General features: G+C 54.0%; 5 protein-coding genes across 5 annotated transcripts; 4 read left to right on the top strand and 1 right to left on the bottom strand.

Annotated features, from left to right (window-relative positions):
• Positions 1 to 391: 391 nt before the first annotated feature.
• Positions 392 to 835, top strand: BKCO1_4000253 (bet v i allergen; the record flags this gene model as incomplete). Its single annotated transcript, XM_020275686.1, has 1 exon — positions 392 to 835. A coding segment is annotated over one exon (444 nt), but the record flags the coding sequence as incomplete, so codon positions are not given.
• A 1,238-nt stretch (positions 836 to 2,073) lies between these two features.
• Positions 2,074 to 6,590, top strand: BKCO1_4000252 (phenylacetyl-ligase; the record flags this gene model as incomplete). The annotated part of the gene is made up of 10 exons (XM_020275685.1): positions 2,074 to 2,313; positions 2,368 to 2,581; positions 2,644 to 2,938; positions 3,187 to 3,455; positions 3,509 to 3,515; positions 3,569 to 3,871; positions 3,930 to 4,168; positions 4,219 to 4,300; positions 4,360 to 5,967; positions 6,023 to 6,590. The coding sequence occupies 10 exons, from the start codon at positions 2,074 to 2,076 to the stop codon at positions 6,588 to 6,590; spliced, it is 3,825 nt and encodes a 1,274-aa protein (XP_020134197.1).
• A 1,243-nt stretch (positions 6,591 to 7,833) lies between these two features.
• Positions 7,834 to 9,525, top strand: BKCO1_4000251 (cytochrome p450; the record flags this gene model as incomplete). The annotated part of the gene is made up of 4 exons (XM_020275684.1): positions 7,834 to 7,899; positions 7,956 to 8,444; positions 8,497 to 9,299; positions 9,363 to 9,525. The coding sequence occupies 4 exons, from the start codon at positions 7,834 to 7,836 to the stop codon at positions 9,523 to 9,525; spliced, it is 1,521 nt and encodes a 506-aa protein (XP_020134421.1).
• Positions 9,526 to 11,030: 1,505 nt separating this feature from the next.
• On the top strand, positions 11,031 to 12,452 carry BKCO1_4000250 (nuclear pore protein; the record flags this gene model as incomplete). Its single annotated transcript, XM_020275683.1, has 3 exons — positions 11,031 to 11,688; positions 11,741 to 12,013; positions 12,109 to 12,452. 3 exons carry the CDS (start codon positions 11,031 to 11,033, stop codon positions 12,450 to 12,452), a joined length of 1,275 nt encoding a protein of 424 aa, XP_020134209.1.
• Positions 12,453 to 12,466: 14 nt separating this feature from the next.
• BKCO1_4000249 (ankyrin repeat domain-containing protein 17) lies at positions 12,467 to 14,542 on the bottom strand (the record flags this gene model as incomplete). Its single annotated transcript, XM_020275681.1, has 1 exon — positions 12,467 to 14,542. One exon carries the CDS (start codon positions 14,540 to 14,542, stop codon positions 12,467 to 12,469), a length of 2,076 nt encoding a protein of 691 aa, XP_020134249.1.
• Between the last annotated feature and the right edge of the window lie 1,028 nt (positions 14,543 to 15,570).

Here is a 15,570-nt window from a genome sequence, read left to right as displayed (position 1 = left end):
TAGAATGAAGCCTAACGACTCCGAAGTCCGGAAGGGAACGGCACGATAAGAAGGACTCGGGTTAGCTACTACCCGTCTCCGGCTTGGCATGTTTCATCTGTCTCTTCGGGACTAATATATCCTGAAAACAGACCAGTTGCGACATTCGCGTTAGTTCGTGTTCATGGCCGGGAGTGGATCGACCCGTGATTACCAATCCTCATTATTTATATATAGCATAGTCGGCGCGTCGCATACAACGACGCACTATTCTACAACAGTACCCTCCTCTATAGACATTGCAGTTTTGTACCTTCCAATTATCTGTGAGAAAATCCATTCTTACTCTCTAGACGGGTTGCTTACACACGATCTCTTCGTAATACTATCTAGGCCGTGCTTCGTGTTCATCATGTCCAGGGAAGAAGTTGCGAAAAAGGAGGTGCTTTCCTCGGTCACCGAGACCATCAACGCCCCGATCGAAGAAGTATGGCCATATGTCGCGGCAATCGGAACGGAGAAGCTGTGGATCCTCGGCTGCTTTCGGTCGGCACTCGTTAGCGGTTCCGGCAAGGGCGCGGTCCGCAAGATGCACTTCAACCATGGCATATTCACGGAACGCATCGAGGACTGCGATCACGAGACATACCGTTTTGTATACCGCGTCCTTGAGCCCCATCCTTTGCCTGGACAGGATCCGGTCGGCATCATTCAGCTCGAGCGTGATGGCACGAGCAACGAGCACACGAAGTTCACGTGGACCGGTACAGCAGACAGATGGGATGCAGAATTGAAGCCTCTAGCCAGGGAACTTGCAAGGAGGACACATCTTACTTCGATCGCGACAATTAGGAAAGTATGTGAAGGTTAAGCTATGGCCGACGTGTTACGGAACAGTCAAGGCACGTTGGAGGCAAATGCTACCATTAATGTAGACACGCGCGCAAGAAACGCAATGAAGCAATAAGATCGAGAAACATGATTCGTGTGTTATCCTCGTCGCTAACTCGGGTCGTGGTCGTGTATTTCCTGTTTAAATTACGTATAGAGGGCTTAATTTCTGGAAGACCGCTTTCCTCGGGACGCTCTACATTTGGCACCCAAACCAACCAACTAGAATTTCATGAGACAATGTGAGCTACAAGTATTCACAGTAGTTGGGTCACCTCCAGAGCTTTGCGGTTCTCGGATTACAAACGCCACTGGTTGGATTCACCGGTGTTTTGTTGACATTTCCATGAAGGATGATTGACGACCCAGCTTTGACTGCACACGTGACAATTCGCAGCCGGACAGTAAAACACTTCAGTCAGATGATATGCGTCAGGCGGCAGCGTAAGTGGCGAGGAGTCTCAAGGGTCAAACTCGAACATGGCCAAGATGTTCGGCCAAGGCAGACGAGCGGGCGACCTATGACGTAGCGCTCGTATTGCGATAGTAAAGAAACCGAACGCACAGCTTGAGCGACAGAACTGACGTCCAAGGTCCTCTAGAATGCATTTTACCGCACCATCCCATGTTCCGAAGCTGCCCTTCCAGCCTCCGGATGCAGTCTCTATCCACGAGTTCCTCTTTGGGCTTGACGATAGTTACGGACACCACCCCGCCGCCGCTTCCAAGCCGCCGCTCACCTGCGGAACCACCGGGAAGTCGTACTCTGTGGCCGTGGTGACGCAGCGGGTCGAGTTCCTCGCGGGGGCCCTCTCTGCCAAGCTTGGGTGGAGGATTAACTCGGGCAAGGCATGCTGAAGTCCAAGGAATCACGTGACGTAGGATAAAGAAAGAGGATTGCTTATTGAACTAAAGATGTTGTGCTAATATATACCTAGAAGTGAAGGTTGAACCTGTGATATGACATCATTGGTATAAAGTACTTCAACAAGGCAACGGTCAAAATGATCGGAATCGTCAGCCTCAACACGGTGCGACTCACTTCCTGTCTACCGACTCCAAAACGCGTCCCTAACAGCAACTCCTTCCCTCTCTCTCTTTTTCTCTTCCAGATCGACACACCGACTGTTTGATGGGCGACGCATCGCCTGCGCGAGGGCGGTGATACCCACTGATTGCTGAGCCGCACGGCAGAAAAAGGTCATGCTCTCCCATGAGAACGTCATCTTGAGCATACTCCAGCGGGCCATGTTCGAGAGCACCTACAGGGGCGCAGGGCCGGAGATGTGTCTCGGCGTGCTTCCTCAGAGCCATGCCTTCGCTTTGATCATAACATCCCGCATGAGCGTCTACACTGGCGACGGCGTGGTGGCTCTCCAGCGTTTCGATCTTCACGAGACGCTGCAAGTAATCCAACGCTTCCGGCTGGGCCGTTTGTGGATGGTACGTCCAGCTTGGCCACAGAGACTTCGTTGGTGCTGACTTGCAACCGAAAAGGTACCTCCGATGGTCGTCTCCATGACCAAGGCTTCGGCGGTGGTCAAGCAGTACGACTTAAGCAGTTTCCAAGTCGCTGGGATCGGGGCGTCGCCGCTAAGCAGGGAGATCATCAAGGCGTTCACCGGCCTCATGCCCGGCTGTATACTGATTAATCAGGGCTATAGCCTCACCGAAGCCTGCGCAATCGTCGCCTTTACTAGCGTAGATGATGGTTTGTTTGGTTCAAGCGGCCACTTGTACCCGGGCGTCGAGGCGCGTCTAATCGATGCATAGATCGAGGAGAACTGCCAGCCCAGCGAGCTCGTGGTTCGTTCCCCGTCCGTCATGCTGGGCTACTTCAACAACAACGCGGCAACAAGGAGTTGGATACTATGCCACTGTTGCAAACAAGTGCTGGGCGAGCAGCAATGTCGGAGTTGCAACCTCTAGAAGAGATACGTCGGAAAGAAGAATCGGAGGAAGAAGGATATCATCAAGGAAAGGAAATTACATTGCAGAGGCCAGCTGCTCCACGCCGTCTAGCGATTTTGGACTTTTTGCCGTCGCAGGTCAAGGCTTGGTTTTCCAAGTACATCTTTTGAATATTTGTGGTCCTGATGGCTGAAGAAGATAAACCGTTGATGGTGCGGTTGCTGGGGTGGTTCGGCTGGAGGGATGCACATGCTCGTTATCTTGGCGATGACATTCATCATCTAAATCCACCAGCTTCATCCAGTGACCGTCTGCGATCACCGTCTCAAAGTTTCCGACAACCGACTTCTGGCTTTGCCGAACATAAGGTCAGTCTTCGAGTGCCCAATCACAGACGGCCGATAGCCGCGCTTCCATAGGTGGGGCACAGGAACTAGGCGCCAGTGCGGCACAGCAACAAGGCGCCAATAATAATGCGGCACAGCAGGCATTTGAGCTGCCAGCTGTACCCTTCGCGCGGATCCCTCTCCTTTCGCGGAAAACTAGCGTTCCTAATATGACGCGGGTATTTAACAGTGTGCGCCCTCGACTCAATCGGCTCCATTTTCGCAATCAAAAAATCACCTTCACCATGGCGAGTCGAACAGCCCCATACAATGATGCAATGCAGCTGGGTGAGCTCTTCCATAGTACTAAGCTATCCCCTGACTAACATTCGCCATTGCAGGTCAAGGGTATGTTACTCTATTTTTGCTGGATATCAGGACTTCGTACTCACGCAGCAAAGATTCAACTCATTCACCCAGGAAATCCTGGCCGAGGACGCTGTGTTTATCGAGCGGCTGCGCGCTGATGTTTCTTCGGCTTCACACCACTTCGATCTGGCCTGGGAAAACGCACAGGTTGATGGAAGTACCAGCGCTTCTGAGGAAAGCGGCGTGACCATCGCAACGCCAACCTCTACGCAGTGGAACCGGCTGCAGACCAACCCAAGCATCGCCACAGATGAAGTTGGCCCCAGGCCAGTTACCGTTCGAGATCGCAAAGCACCCATAAAAGCATTCGTTTCTCGCTTCGTTGATAGTTTAAGGTACACTTTCCCCCTTTGGCTAAAATCCTCGGCCGATTCTGACGAGTCCCGGCTACAGCGAAGTGGTTTCAGAGATGAAAATCTCCAGTGCAGTCCCAATACTCAACGCTGGTCAGCACAGCTCCGATCTCGGCCTTCCCTTCGACGTTCGCCCATTTCTGGAAGCGGATCTCAACTATTACCTTGGTATCAGGGTGGCAACGCGTGAGGATCGGCCTGCTTCTGCCTTCTCCATCCCTCAAGCTCTCTTGGGCGTACCCAACTTTCACGAGAAGTTTGGGGACTGCTTCATATCAGGTGTGCACCATTTCTGTACCTTTTGGCATCCGAGGCTGACACATGGATAGGATTCGTCGAGGGTGGGCAGCTCAGTGCGCTTGTATCTGTCCAAGTGCCGAACAAGAAAAAGAGAGCCGAGGTCATAGCCAGGTCGGTCCCTGCAACAGCTGGCTGATAAAGTCTGCCCTTCACTGCTAATTACTATCCAGCCTCGACACCATCCTGGGCCTCCGCCAGGGAAAAGTCCAACCGGCCACAGGCTCAGCCGAGTCCGTCTTGACGGACCACTCCAAGATCACCGTGACGCTCCACACCGTCGGCGGTGGGACCAATATCGTCTTAGACGACACCCAACCAATCCTCCTCCTTAAGTCTCTCCTCGACGTAGTAACCAAATTTCCCACCCTCGCCGCCGACCAGCCGGAGCGGATCTACGCCATTCTCACGCGATTCGACAGCGTCAGCAGCTTCCACACTCAAGGCAATCAGAACCCGGTTTCCATCCGCTACGATCACTGCGCACTGTACGCCAACATGCTGCTGGACGCATTCGTAGAGTACAAGAACATCGACCGGCAGCTCTCGGCGCGTATGGCGGCGGTCAAGGCCGGTTCAATGCGTTTCGAGCAAAAGGAAGAGTCCGCGAGTGCGCGGAGGTTCGCGAACTCCTGGACTGGCATCACCAGGGCGAAACGGGAGTGCATGCGGCAGATGATAAAAATCCTAAAGGAGGTGGAGGTGGTGCGGGAAAATCCGGACATCGCTACGGACGACGAACGAGAGGAGCCTTTCGAAGACCCGCTGGTCTTTGGCGAGTACGTCCCGCGCGTGGAGCTGATTCCTGACTTGAACTCGGATGAAGAACAACAGGAAGTGTCTGTGCCACTGTGCGATGATGCAAGGGGCGTATTGCATCCAGCAGAGAAAACGAAGGTGAAGAAGCTGGAGGAGGAAAATCCCGGCTTGGCAAAGCACACCCGGATGGACGTTCCACATGGCTCTTGGGATACCGGGAGGCTTTTCTGCAGTTTGGACTACCTCAAGCCCGACTGGATTCTCGCCGAGGTCAGCGTGAACGTATGGCGAGGTGTCGTCTGTACTCTCACCCTCCGATATACCAACGGCCTGATAACGACGTTTTGGAGACCCAACCCACAAGGGAAGCTGGTTCGCCTGCGGCTCAATGTTGCGGCAGACGAGAAGATTGTCGCGTGTTCTGTCGAATCCGGGCGATTAGTCCACTTCGACGCCGATGCTGGAGTCCGCATCACCGCTTTACGGCTTTCGACAAATCGAGGATCCACGCTCGTTGGACAACCGCCTGACTGGGCAGAACCCTCGCAGAAGTGGTCCATCCGCGGCGGTACCTTGTTTGAGGATTTGCAGATGGTTCACTTCGACCCTATCTTGGAGGGTGGGTGGCTGCAGGGCTTCTGGGGGCACGTTGAGCCGGGCAGAGGCTTAGGCCTTAGTCTCACGCGAATTGCTCCCATATGGAGCAACGCAAAGCAACCTGTATCCGCGAGCGTCGGAGCTTTTCATGGCGCGGGGGAATCTCTGGATAGAGAGGTGATCCCGAGCGGCGTATGGGACACCTACGACGTCCACGACCACCGATCCATAATGGCACGCACGCCAGCAATTTTGCCATACGAGAACCCATTCCCGGACAGACCGATGCCAGTGATATTAGCAGGCTTCCGCAAAATGGACACGTGGGGCGGGGCGAATATGCGTTTCTCGGCCACCACGGACTTCGTAACCACCAAGGAATTTAGCATCGGCGTCGATCAGTGGGTCAACTCCATATTCTATGGGTAAATAGTCAACTTTATGCCCCGCCTAAGCTTCAAGGGACTAACTGGTTAGCAGCGGTGAGTTCTCATGGGTCGGCGTACGCCCGGATGCGCTCGGGATCCAAGCGGGCGTCTTTGAGACACACGGCTCTGTTCAGAGAGCCGTGAGATTCTCCAAGCCCTTCTCCAAACCTCCTCAGGTCTTGACATGGATATCCGGACTGGACTTACACTTCGAAGCTGGTAAACGCGTCCACGTGTCCGCTACAAATGTCGATGAGAATGGGTTTACAATGGATGTCGGGTGTTCGAATGCGGCTCTGATATGGTCCGCTATATCCTGGATCGCAATCGACAGCAGCTCGCACTGCGCCATCGGTTCCTATCACAACATGGGCGAGGGCACCACGAACGCTTCATGGAAAGGTGAATGTCAATTTCCAAAGGGCAAATTTTCGAGTCCGCCGAAGGTTCTTATCGGTTTCAGCTCGTTCGACCTTGGCTTCGCCAACAGCAATCCCCGATTTGGGACCAGAGTTTTGGGTATTACGAAGGATTCTTTCGATATCAGTATCTATTCTTGGTATGGGAGTACAATCTCCTCTGGAACGGTGCAGTGGCTTGCTATTCCATCCGAGGAGTGATTTTCTGATGGGAGAAAAGAGATGGTGAGCACAAGTCTAGAGTTACCAGACATACATACATTGGACACGAGGCAGTAAATGGCAAAAAGTATCATTCTGGATTTGCAATTTGTCTATGAGGAACCGATAGGATTCTAAAACATCCTCTTCGTCAGTAACGGCTATGGATTTAGGCAAACTCACTAATAACTATCCCGCGTGGCCTGCTGGAAGACCCTGGCCCTGGAAAACATCTCCTTCTGTCGGACTAGAAAAAGTACGACGCTGCACTGTTTATCAATGCTGGCTAATGGCCTTATTGTCGACACCTTCTCATACTCCTTCGCTGTGCCGTCCATGTCACCCGGACGAGCAATGATACAGCGGTCCGGCATCAGCGCGTCGTGTATGGCGGCGCTGACGCCCTCGCCGGCAAAGGGTGTCATGAGGAACGGTCCCGTTGACGGCCTCGATGGCGCGCTTGTAGTGCGGCGCCCAGTACACATACGCTTTCAGCAGGACCGCATTGATGGTGTCGGGGTCGGCCACGTCGACGCCGCTGGCGGCGTGCCACGACTTGGGCTTCCTGATAAGACGTACAGCTGGATCGCGCGACTCGTCTGTCGCTATAGGCTGATAGCCGGTCCGTCGCGGCCGAACGCCCAGTTGCGAACCGTCGCCCGTCGCCGCCGAAACGTCCGGGCACGTCGTGTCCGGCCGGGTCGTCGAGCCACATCTCGTAGCCGCACAGGCCTGCATGGCTTAAAGCTTCCTTGGCGGGCCGGACGACTCACGAGTTTATGATTATCATTATCATCATCGAGAACACCGTATCTCTCCCTACTCACGTTGCGCCGTTGCATAACCCCTATTCGCTCCACTGGAGTGCAACATACATGACTCGTCCCGCACTTCGATCACCTCCGCTGTACAGCATGCAGGTAGCCGAAGTTCCGTACCCGTCCTTTATCATTCACCGGCTATCGGCCGTAGCGCTATGTCAATCTCTTTCCTAAGTCTAATCTTCATAACTAGTCGTAAGCGGGCAGTTGAAACGCCGTTACAGCCGACTTATACCTATGTCGGCTTGGCGGCTGTGCATAACCTTTCGGCCGAGCTCTCCTTTCGGCTGACGAACGAATCGCAGTCCCGGTAATTCGGCCGAACACCAATACGTATATGTAGTACAGTAGTGGAAGCAGATTCGACCTTTCTCACCATTGCAGTGCGTTTTCAGTTTCTTTGTTGCATTTCCCCTCTCACCATGGACCAAGTTGCCCCGTTCAGCCCCGTGTCGCTACTGCTGTCATGGAAATCATGGGCATTCTTTGTAGGCAATCGTTTGACCCCACTGTCATTTCTTGAGGCTGACTATCAAACACACAGCTTATATCTTACGTGATGGGCGTTTGCGTCTACAATCTATATCTTCATCCTCTTGCTGCCTACCCTGGCCCTTGGTACGCGCGTGTGAGCAGACTCTGTGTTTGCTATCACCTCTTCATAGGAGACCTCCATCTCTGGACCAAATCACTTCACGAGCGATACGGTCCGGTTGTGCGGCTGGCTTCCGATGAACTGTCATTCATGACCGCCGATGTTTTGAAAGACATCTATGGACACCGCGCCGGAAAGCCCGAGAACGAGAAGGACATCTCCTACCGATTCGACCCGAAACCAGAGCATGCCAGTATCGTCAATGCCGACAGAGCGCGGCATACGCAGCTCCGTCGGCTTCTGTCCAATGCCTTTTCGGATAAAGTTCTCCAGGGACAGGAGCCCGTCATTCGAAAATACACGGATCTCTTGATCACCAAACTCAGCGAGAGATGCAGACAGGGAGATTCAACCGTCGACCTGGTCAACTGGTACAATGTGGGTGAAAGAAACCATTGTTTGCTTCGTTGAGCCCCGGCTAAGTTTGTAGTTCACCACATTCGACATCATCGGCCACCTCGCCTTCGCCGAGTCGTTCAACTGCCTCGAGTCCACCGAATACCACGCCTGGATCAGCCTTACCCTCGCCTTGCTCAAGAACATCGCCAGGTCACGCAGCGTCCTCCGCTTGGATGAAAAGCTCGCGCCTCTCTTCATGCGGCTCTCGGCCCTCCTCAACCCCTCTCTTCCCAAGTGCCACAGAGAGCTCTACCGGCTGACGCAAGAGCTCGTGGCGCGCCGCCAGGCCCGCAACCCCGAGTACACGGACTTCATGACTCACCTGATCGCCGCGCAGGAAAAGGGGCAGCTGATCCAGGAAGACCTGCACAGCAACGCGCCCGTCATCGTGGTTGCCGGCAGCGAAACGACGGCGACGCTGTTGAGCGGCGCGACCTACTACCTCCTCTCACACCCGGAGGTCCACGAGAAGCTCAAGAAAGAGGTGCGCGGGGCCTTCAACAGCGCCGATGAGGTGACGATCGAGCGTACGGGCAGCCTGCCCTACCTTCTGGCTGTGCTGGATGAGAGTCTGCGTCTCTATCCGCCTGGCTCCAACCCGCATTTGCGCCGCACGCCGCCGGCGGGGGCTGTTCTGGGCGGCAAGTTCGTTCCGGGGAACACTGCGGTCGGTATGAATCAGTATGCTTTGCACCGGAGCAAGGACAACTTTGCCCGAGCGGAGGAGTTCATTCCCGAACGCTGGATCGACCGAGACCAGGAACCGTGGAAGAACGACCGCAGAGATGTCGTCCAGCCCTTCTCGTTCGGGCCGCGGAACTGTATTGGAAGGAAGTACGTATTCAGCTTCACACGTCCCTGGTTCATGGTTTGAGTTGCTGACCTTGGGAAATCTAGCCTTGCGTACATCGAAATGCGCCTGATTCTTGCCAAAGTATTGTGCACTTTCGACATGGAACTGGCTCCCGAAACCAAGAAGGATTGGCTATCCCAGAATGTTTTCGTTGTTTGGGAAAAGCATCCTCTGCTGGTGAATATTAAGCTGGCGAAGGACATTTAGATAGTTCCAAGAAGAAGCAGTTATTAGACCTAGATGGTTGGGCTTGGGTTTTTCGTATAAGATGCGGGTGGGGTTTGGTCATTACCACATTATAGAACAAAGTTTGATACCAATTCTGATCCTGTTCTTCTTTAGGACTGACCGTTCATGTCCCTCTCGCGACCATCTTGACCGCCGCCTCTTAACTTATTCTCGATGTTGGCTTATGCGAGGAGATGGCACGAAGCAGACTCCCACCCTTGAATCTGCGGAGGGCCTTCCGATACTCCTCGCCCGACACGTTCAAGTCTGCCGCCGCCTGCCCCAGTAGGAACGCTACATCTCCCGCGGTCCCGGCGTGCAGCAGTATATCCGCACGGCACGGGTAGTAGAAGTGATTTATCTAGGTGGTTGAGCGGCTCATGACCCGGCGTCGGCGGCGAGTAAAAGATGCGGGCCGCGGGTCTCGTAGACATACTAGTACATAGCGCCACTTTCTGGCCGACACTTCATAATGACAGAGCCAGCGGTGAAGCCCTTATGCTCAGCTGGGCACTCTATGTTTTTGCAGACTGCGATATTTGCGGCACCGTGCCAAGCGTAGATTCCGGGTTCCTCCAGCATGGGAGAGTACTCCGCCAGGACGCATGTTTGGCCGTTGGAGCGAAGCTTCAACTCTCTGTTCGAAGGCCCTAAGCACTTATCCAACGCTGACATGATCGGCCCACTCCGGCTCTTACTCTTACTCTTGGCATCTGCGCCGTGTCCCCAGCCAAGTTCACAGCAGTGACGTCCACCCCGCTCTCTAATAACGTCCGCACCACCGAGCTCAGCCCCGCCGCCGCCACCGCAACCAACGCGTCCGCGTCAGCTGGCGTATACAAGTTATCAATAATTATTACAAAAGCCGTTGGACAATGAAGATCACCTATATTAAAACTTAACTGACGTTGAGGCTCATCGTGAGGATGAACGTCATTATCAACCCAACAGGGTCCTCAACACCAACGTGTTATATTGATCAGGTACCTCCCTTGAATCCGCTTGCTACGATCAATGCCCCTTGATTCGCTTGTGTATATAAACCCGAGATAGCAGCGTCGTACAATGAACCATCCAGATCTACTAGTTTCGCCTGTGACTGTCTGCGATAACCGTCTGACAAATGCTTTAAGCCTATCCAGTGTCACGACCCTGCACTGTAGGTTGTCACGTGCCAGTTCGCTGGTGAACTGTTTTTCCTCGGTCAACCACTGCCCGGTAGCTGCCACCCATCCTTCTCTTTCTTCTTCCTCTTCTTCTTCTTTAGCTAAGAAATTCCGTTATTCCAGTACCCACCTTGAACTCTTCCGGTGACGGTCCCAACACGTCCTTCCCTTCGTCAACCTGGCGGGGGAAAAACGCCGATCTCGCTACCAAACCCGGTACCTTGGTACGGGGCAACCTCATTTGTAACCGTCCCTTCGTTCAAGTTCAACTCATCGATCGTTGAACCCACCGCATCGATCGTTGAACCCACCGCAAACATGGATCTGTTCGGCACTGCCAAACTTCTCAATGGTCACCAGCTATTACAGCGCTTCCAGCCCAGCCCGCGCCCAATCGAATTACCGCCACTCGAGGAAAGCTGCGACCCCGATGGCGACATGCGCCTTACGGCGCCTGTAAGGACGCCCAATCTCAAGCAACAGAAATGTTTTGTAGTCTCCTCCAAGGCCATGAGGCTTGCCTGCGCGCCTTGGAGAGTGATGCTGGCCCCGGACGGCCCTTTCCTGGAAGCTCAGAAGATCGGCCAGAAGGAATTATCCTTCCCCGACGATGATGCCGCTCCATTGACCACGCTACTACACATAGCGCACTTGAACTTCGATAAGGTCCCCCAGAACATGACATTTAGGAGTCTTCTCAGCCTTGCGGTCCTAACGGACAAGTATGGCGCTACAAGACTCGTGCGGCCGTGGATCAAGTCTTGGATCACCGATGTGTCCCACCTACTCCTGGATCCAGGGTATGAAGAATGGTTATGGATTGCCTGGGAGTTCGGCCAGATCGCCTCGTTTCAGCAGCTCGCACGAAAATTGGTCTCTGATGTAAGGATGACTAGTGGTGGCCGCTTCGCTTTGCGAATGGGAAGAATTCTCGATCCGTTAGCGGACGACTCTTATCTACCTCCAGACATCATCGGTACGTTATTGTTCTATAAAAAGAAGCTTGTTTTTGCTTACGCAGACCTTAGAGAGCATCTTGAATGTTCGACAGCAAGTGATTGAAGACTTGTTTGAAATCTACCGCGGACACATTCAGAGGTTCAAGGCTCCCGTCTGTGGTAATACTTTCGAGATACTATCCGCCCGGAAGAAGTGTGACCTTTGGACCTTCGGGTCGCTTACACTTCCGCTACATCAGGCTGGCCTTAGTTTAGAGACGCCTTGGACAGCTGATACCAACTGGAGTATCGCAGAACTCTCTCAAAAACTGCTTAGCATCAAGGTGGTCCCGTTTAAGCACAGTGACAACGACGATGATTGCAGGAACCATGCACTCGAGACTGAGCTGCGGAAATCAGTCAGGAAGATACTGGCTAATATTCCCTGCCCCATCCAGGATTCCCACCTTCGCCACCTCCAACGACAGGCGAAAATAACGGAAAATCACATAGTTCACTTCAGGCCGTCCATCTCCTTTTCACTGTTCGATTACAGCTCGTCCACAAAAAGGGTCCTTCGAAAAAACAAGCTCTTACACATCTGACGGCGCCGGATCAGCGCGACACGTGCGATCAGAGTGACGCCATGGACGGCTGTGACGACCCGCGGCTCGGCGGCCCGCAGACGATACACGACCAAGCCAACGACCTCGGCCTGCCCACCGACTTTTTTTCAACAACGGCAGCAGCTGGAGTCTGCACACCATCGGCAAGCTCTATCCGCAAGTGGACGCCAATCTAGCCACCTGGGTCATCTCATACCTCGCCGCCGCCGCCGCCGCCGCCAACGTCGAGTGCGCTCCCGCCCCCGTCCGCACCGCCGTCCAGCAGCGCGCGAACCGCATCGGCGGCCCCTGCACTTGCGGCCGCGGCGAGCGGCGTGAGCTTGGCGTCCGACGCGGCGGCGAGGTTGACGTCGGCGCCGTGGGCCAGCAGGAGGCGAACGAGACGCGTGTGGTTTCGCGTGGCGGCTGCGAGGAGCGGAGTGGAGAGCGTTGGCACGGCTTCGGGGATCGCGGTGTTTGGAGACGTGGCGTTTGGCAGTGAGAGCAGGACGACGGCACAGCGGAATCGGTTGGACAAAACGGCCAGGCGGAAGGCGCTGGCGATGAGCGCAGAGGCGTCGTCGGCGGTGGTGAAGCGCGGGAGGGTCAGGAGGTAGCGAAGGAGGGGCACGTGGTTGTGGAGGGCGGCGATGGTGAGGGCGTTGTTGGGGAGGTGGTTGTCGAGGATGCCGGGTGTGTGGTGGATGAGGGAGAGCAGTGGGCGTAGCTGGCCCGCCTCGAGGGCCGCGGAGAGGGCATCGCTCTGCTGAAAGGGTGTGGCGGCCGAGAGTTCTGTGCCCTTTTCGGGCGTGTCGCACAACTCGTTTGTTGGGGATTGTGGAGGGCGGGCATGCCGGAAGAAGAGTGTGGTGTCATTCTTGTGCTCAATGCAGCGCCGGCCAAGCTCCTCGCGGAGATGTGTATCTTCGTGTATGCTACGCTCTACTGCAATCAAAACCTTCAAGACGTTCTCGGAACGATCGACCAGGTCAGTCATGTGTGTCTGGATTAGGTTCGCATCCTGCTCTCCTACTTGATCCAGCAAAATGGTGGCTGGCCCAGGGGCTACAATGTCCAGGATCGCGGTGAAGCACTCGGGAACGCTCATGGGAGGAATTGTACTGCCGTGCATCTCAGCGAACGCCTGCTTGACGTTGTATGCGGCAATGACACTGTCCCATGTCTTCAGAGGCTCCCCAGTCCCGAAAGCAAGCTCTAACACGATGTGCTTGAGAATGTCTTGGCCCGAAGTCTTTCCAGTGCAATCAATGTGGAAAACCGGAGCTGGATGTTCCAAGTTTACGGCGGCGTGCGATATGGCTCTTTTGGTAAGGTCGCATTTTCCGTGGGTTCCATGGTGCTGATCATGCATCAAAAGGAGAGACGATGAGCTCGTCTCCCACCAACAATGGAAAGAACCAGAGCCAAGGAAATCAGCACTCGCAGGGGCCTTGTTGGGACGGGAATATTCTTGGGCGTCGGCGGACCCACCGGCCACGGAGATCCCAGTAATCCAAGTCCGGATATTATCCTGCAGCTCCTGTGTGATCGCAACCCTCTGGACCGCAGCATTCTCGCATCCCCTCGCGTACATCTCTCCAGTCGGAGCATAACTGGTGCTTGCAGTCAGCCCAAGGCGTGACCGCACCTGAGATTCCTTGGCGCTTATGGAATTTCTCAACTCTTGTGGGTCCGGATGCTGCTCAACCAGTTGGGATTCGCCCATGGCGGTGCGAACATGGTACGCTAAAAGGCGCAGGATTCCGTCGTATAGAGAAAGCAACGCCGCCTTGGGCAACTCCTCTGTTTCGACGAAAGTGTCACTCTTTTCCACATCCAAAATTGCGTACTCCACAATCAGCCGAGCGGCATACTCGAGATCGTAAACCAGCCTCCCAAAGACCTGAATATCGCCAACAGGTCGGCGAAGGAGAAACCAAAAGGGAGACCAGACGAGATGCCATGCCGTTTGACTTTCTTGGGGGAGCTGCGTATCGTCGTCGTGCATGGCATCGATCCAGCAAACCGTTTTCTCCAAGATATCGCGCACGATAATGCTTCCCTCATCTGGGCGATCGTGAGGGGGCTCCCATCGCCAGAATCTCCACAATGCTTCCTCTCTTTTCTCATCCACAGAAATGCGGACAGCCGGCAGCACGTCGCGATTGCTGATTTTGGCGAGGTTCAGGGCTTCTTTCACATCCTGGTCTGTGGTGTTGATGGCATGCTGCCACAGATATTGTGGCAGGCCCAGAGGGCCAGTAGAGGAGACATCTGTCCGTTCCATTCTTGCGGGTTGAAAAGTTGACCAAGGTGAAGAGGAAGGGGGCGGTCTCGAGAGAAGTCATACCACTAGCGTGGAAGTCAGAGTGGCGAGCTTGTGGCGAGGGTTGCTGCCTAGACCTGGCCCCCACGAATCTCATCCCCCGGCGAGCGGAGGGCCGAAGGTCCGGAGCGAAGTTGGGGAATTACGTTCGGTTTGGTGAGCCGTAGAAACTTCGGGTAAAACCCAACTTCAGGATTAGGTTTAGCGCAAAAAATGTAGCCTTTCTATTAGTCGTTTAAAAGAAAAATCATGTGATTTCGCGTTTCTCTAAGGTTATCCCGTCCCGCGCGTCGCGTACCTACCCCAACGTACCAGCGACGAGCAAATACCCCAGCAGCGGCGGCGGCGAGTATTACCACTAGCAATAGCGGCAGCGGCGAGCATTACTACCAGCAATAGCAGCGGCGAGAATTACTACTAATAACGGCGGCGGCGAGTATTACTACCAGTAATAGCGGCGGTAAGCGTTTACTAACAGCGACGGCGGCGGCGAGCATTACTACTAGCAATAGCGGCGGCGGCGGCGAGCATTACCACTAGCAATTTAGCGGTAGTAATTACGATCTGTAATTACTACCTTACTATATAATAAGTGACAAAGCCCCAGCTTCGCCGGGGGTCTCTCTGTCGATAGATTATGCCTTCGCCAATCTATCGACAGCTCATGTTATTCTATATTAGGTAGCACTATAGATTAGTAAATAAAACTTTACCGTGTGTTCTTCTCGCCTACTTCAAAGATCTCAAGGGTCGTGCGGTGGGGTAAGCGAGAAGTATGTATGTACATATGAGCAAAACTTATACTCAAGTGGATACATTTTTTAAAGTTACACTTATGCCAGTCCCTCTTATCGTCGACGCGACTAATTGCTCTTTATACAAAAAAATCGAAAAAAAATAAAAAATTTGAGCTGAATCGTCAAGTCGCCCATGGTATATAGTAAGCAACAACTTCTTCTCGACGCCTAATGGAAAAACACACGCTTTAG

Source organism: Diplodia corticola (assembly GCF_001883845.1).
Source record: "Diplodia corticola strain CBS 112549 chromosome Unknown scaffold4, whole genome shotgun sequence".
Taxonomy (NCBI): Eukaryota; Fungi; Ascomycota; class Dothideomycetes; order Botryosphaeriales; family Botryosphaeriaceae; genus Diplodia; species Diplodia corticola.
Note: the sequence above shows the minus strand (reverse complement) of the source record. Positions and strands in the feature narration are given on the sequence as shown.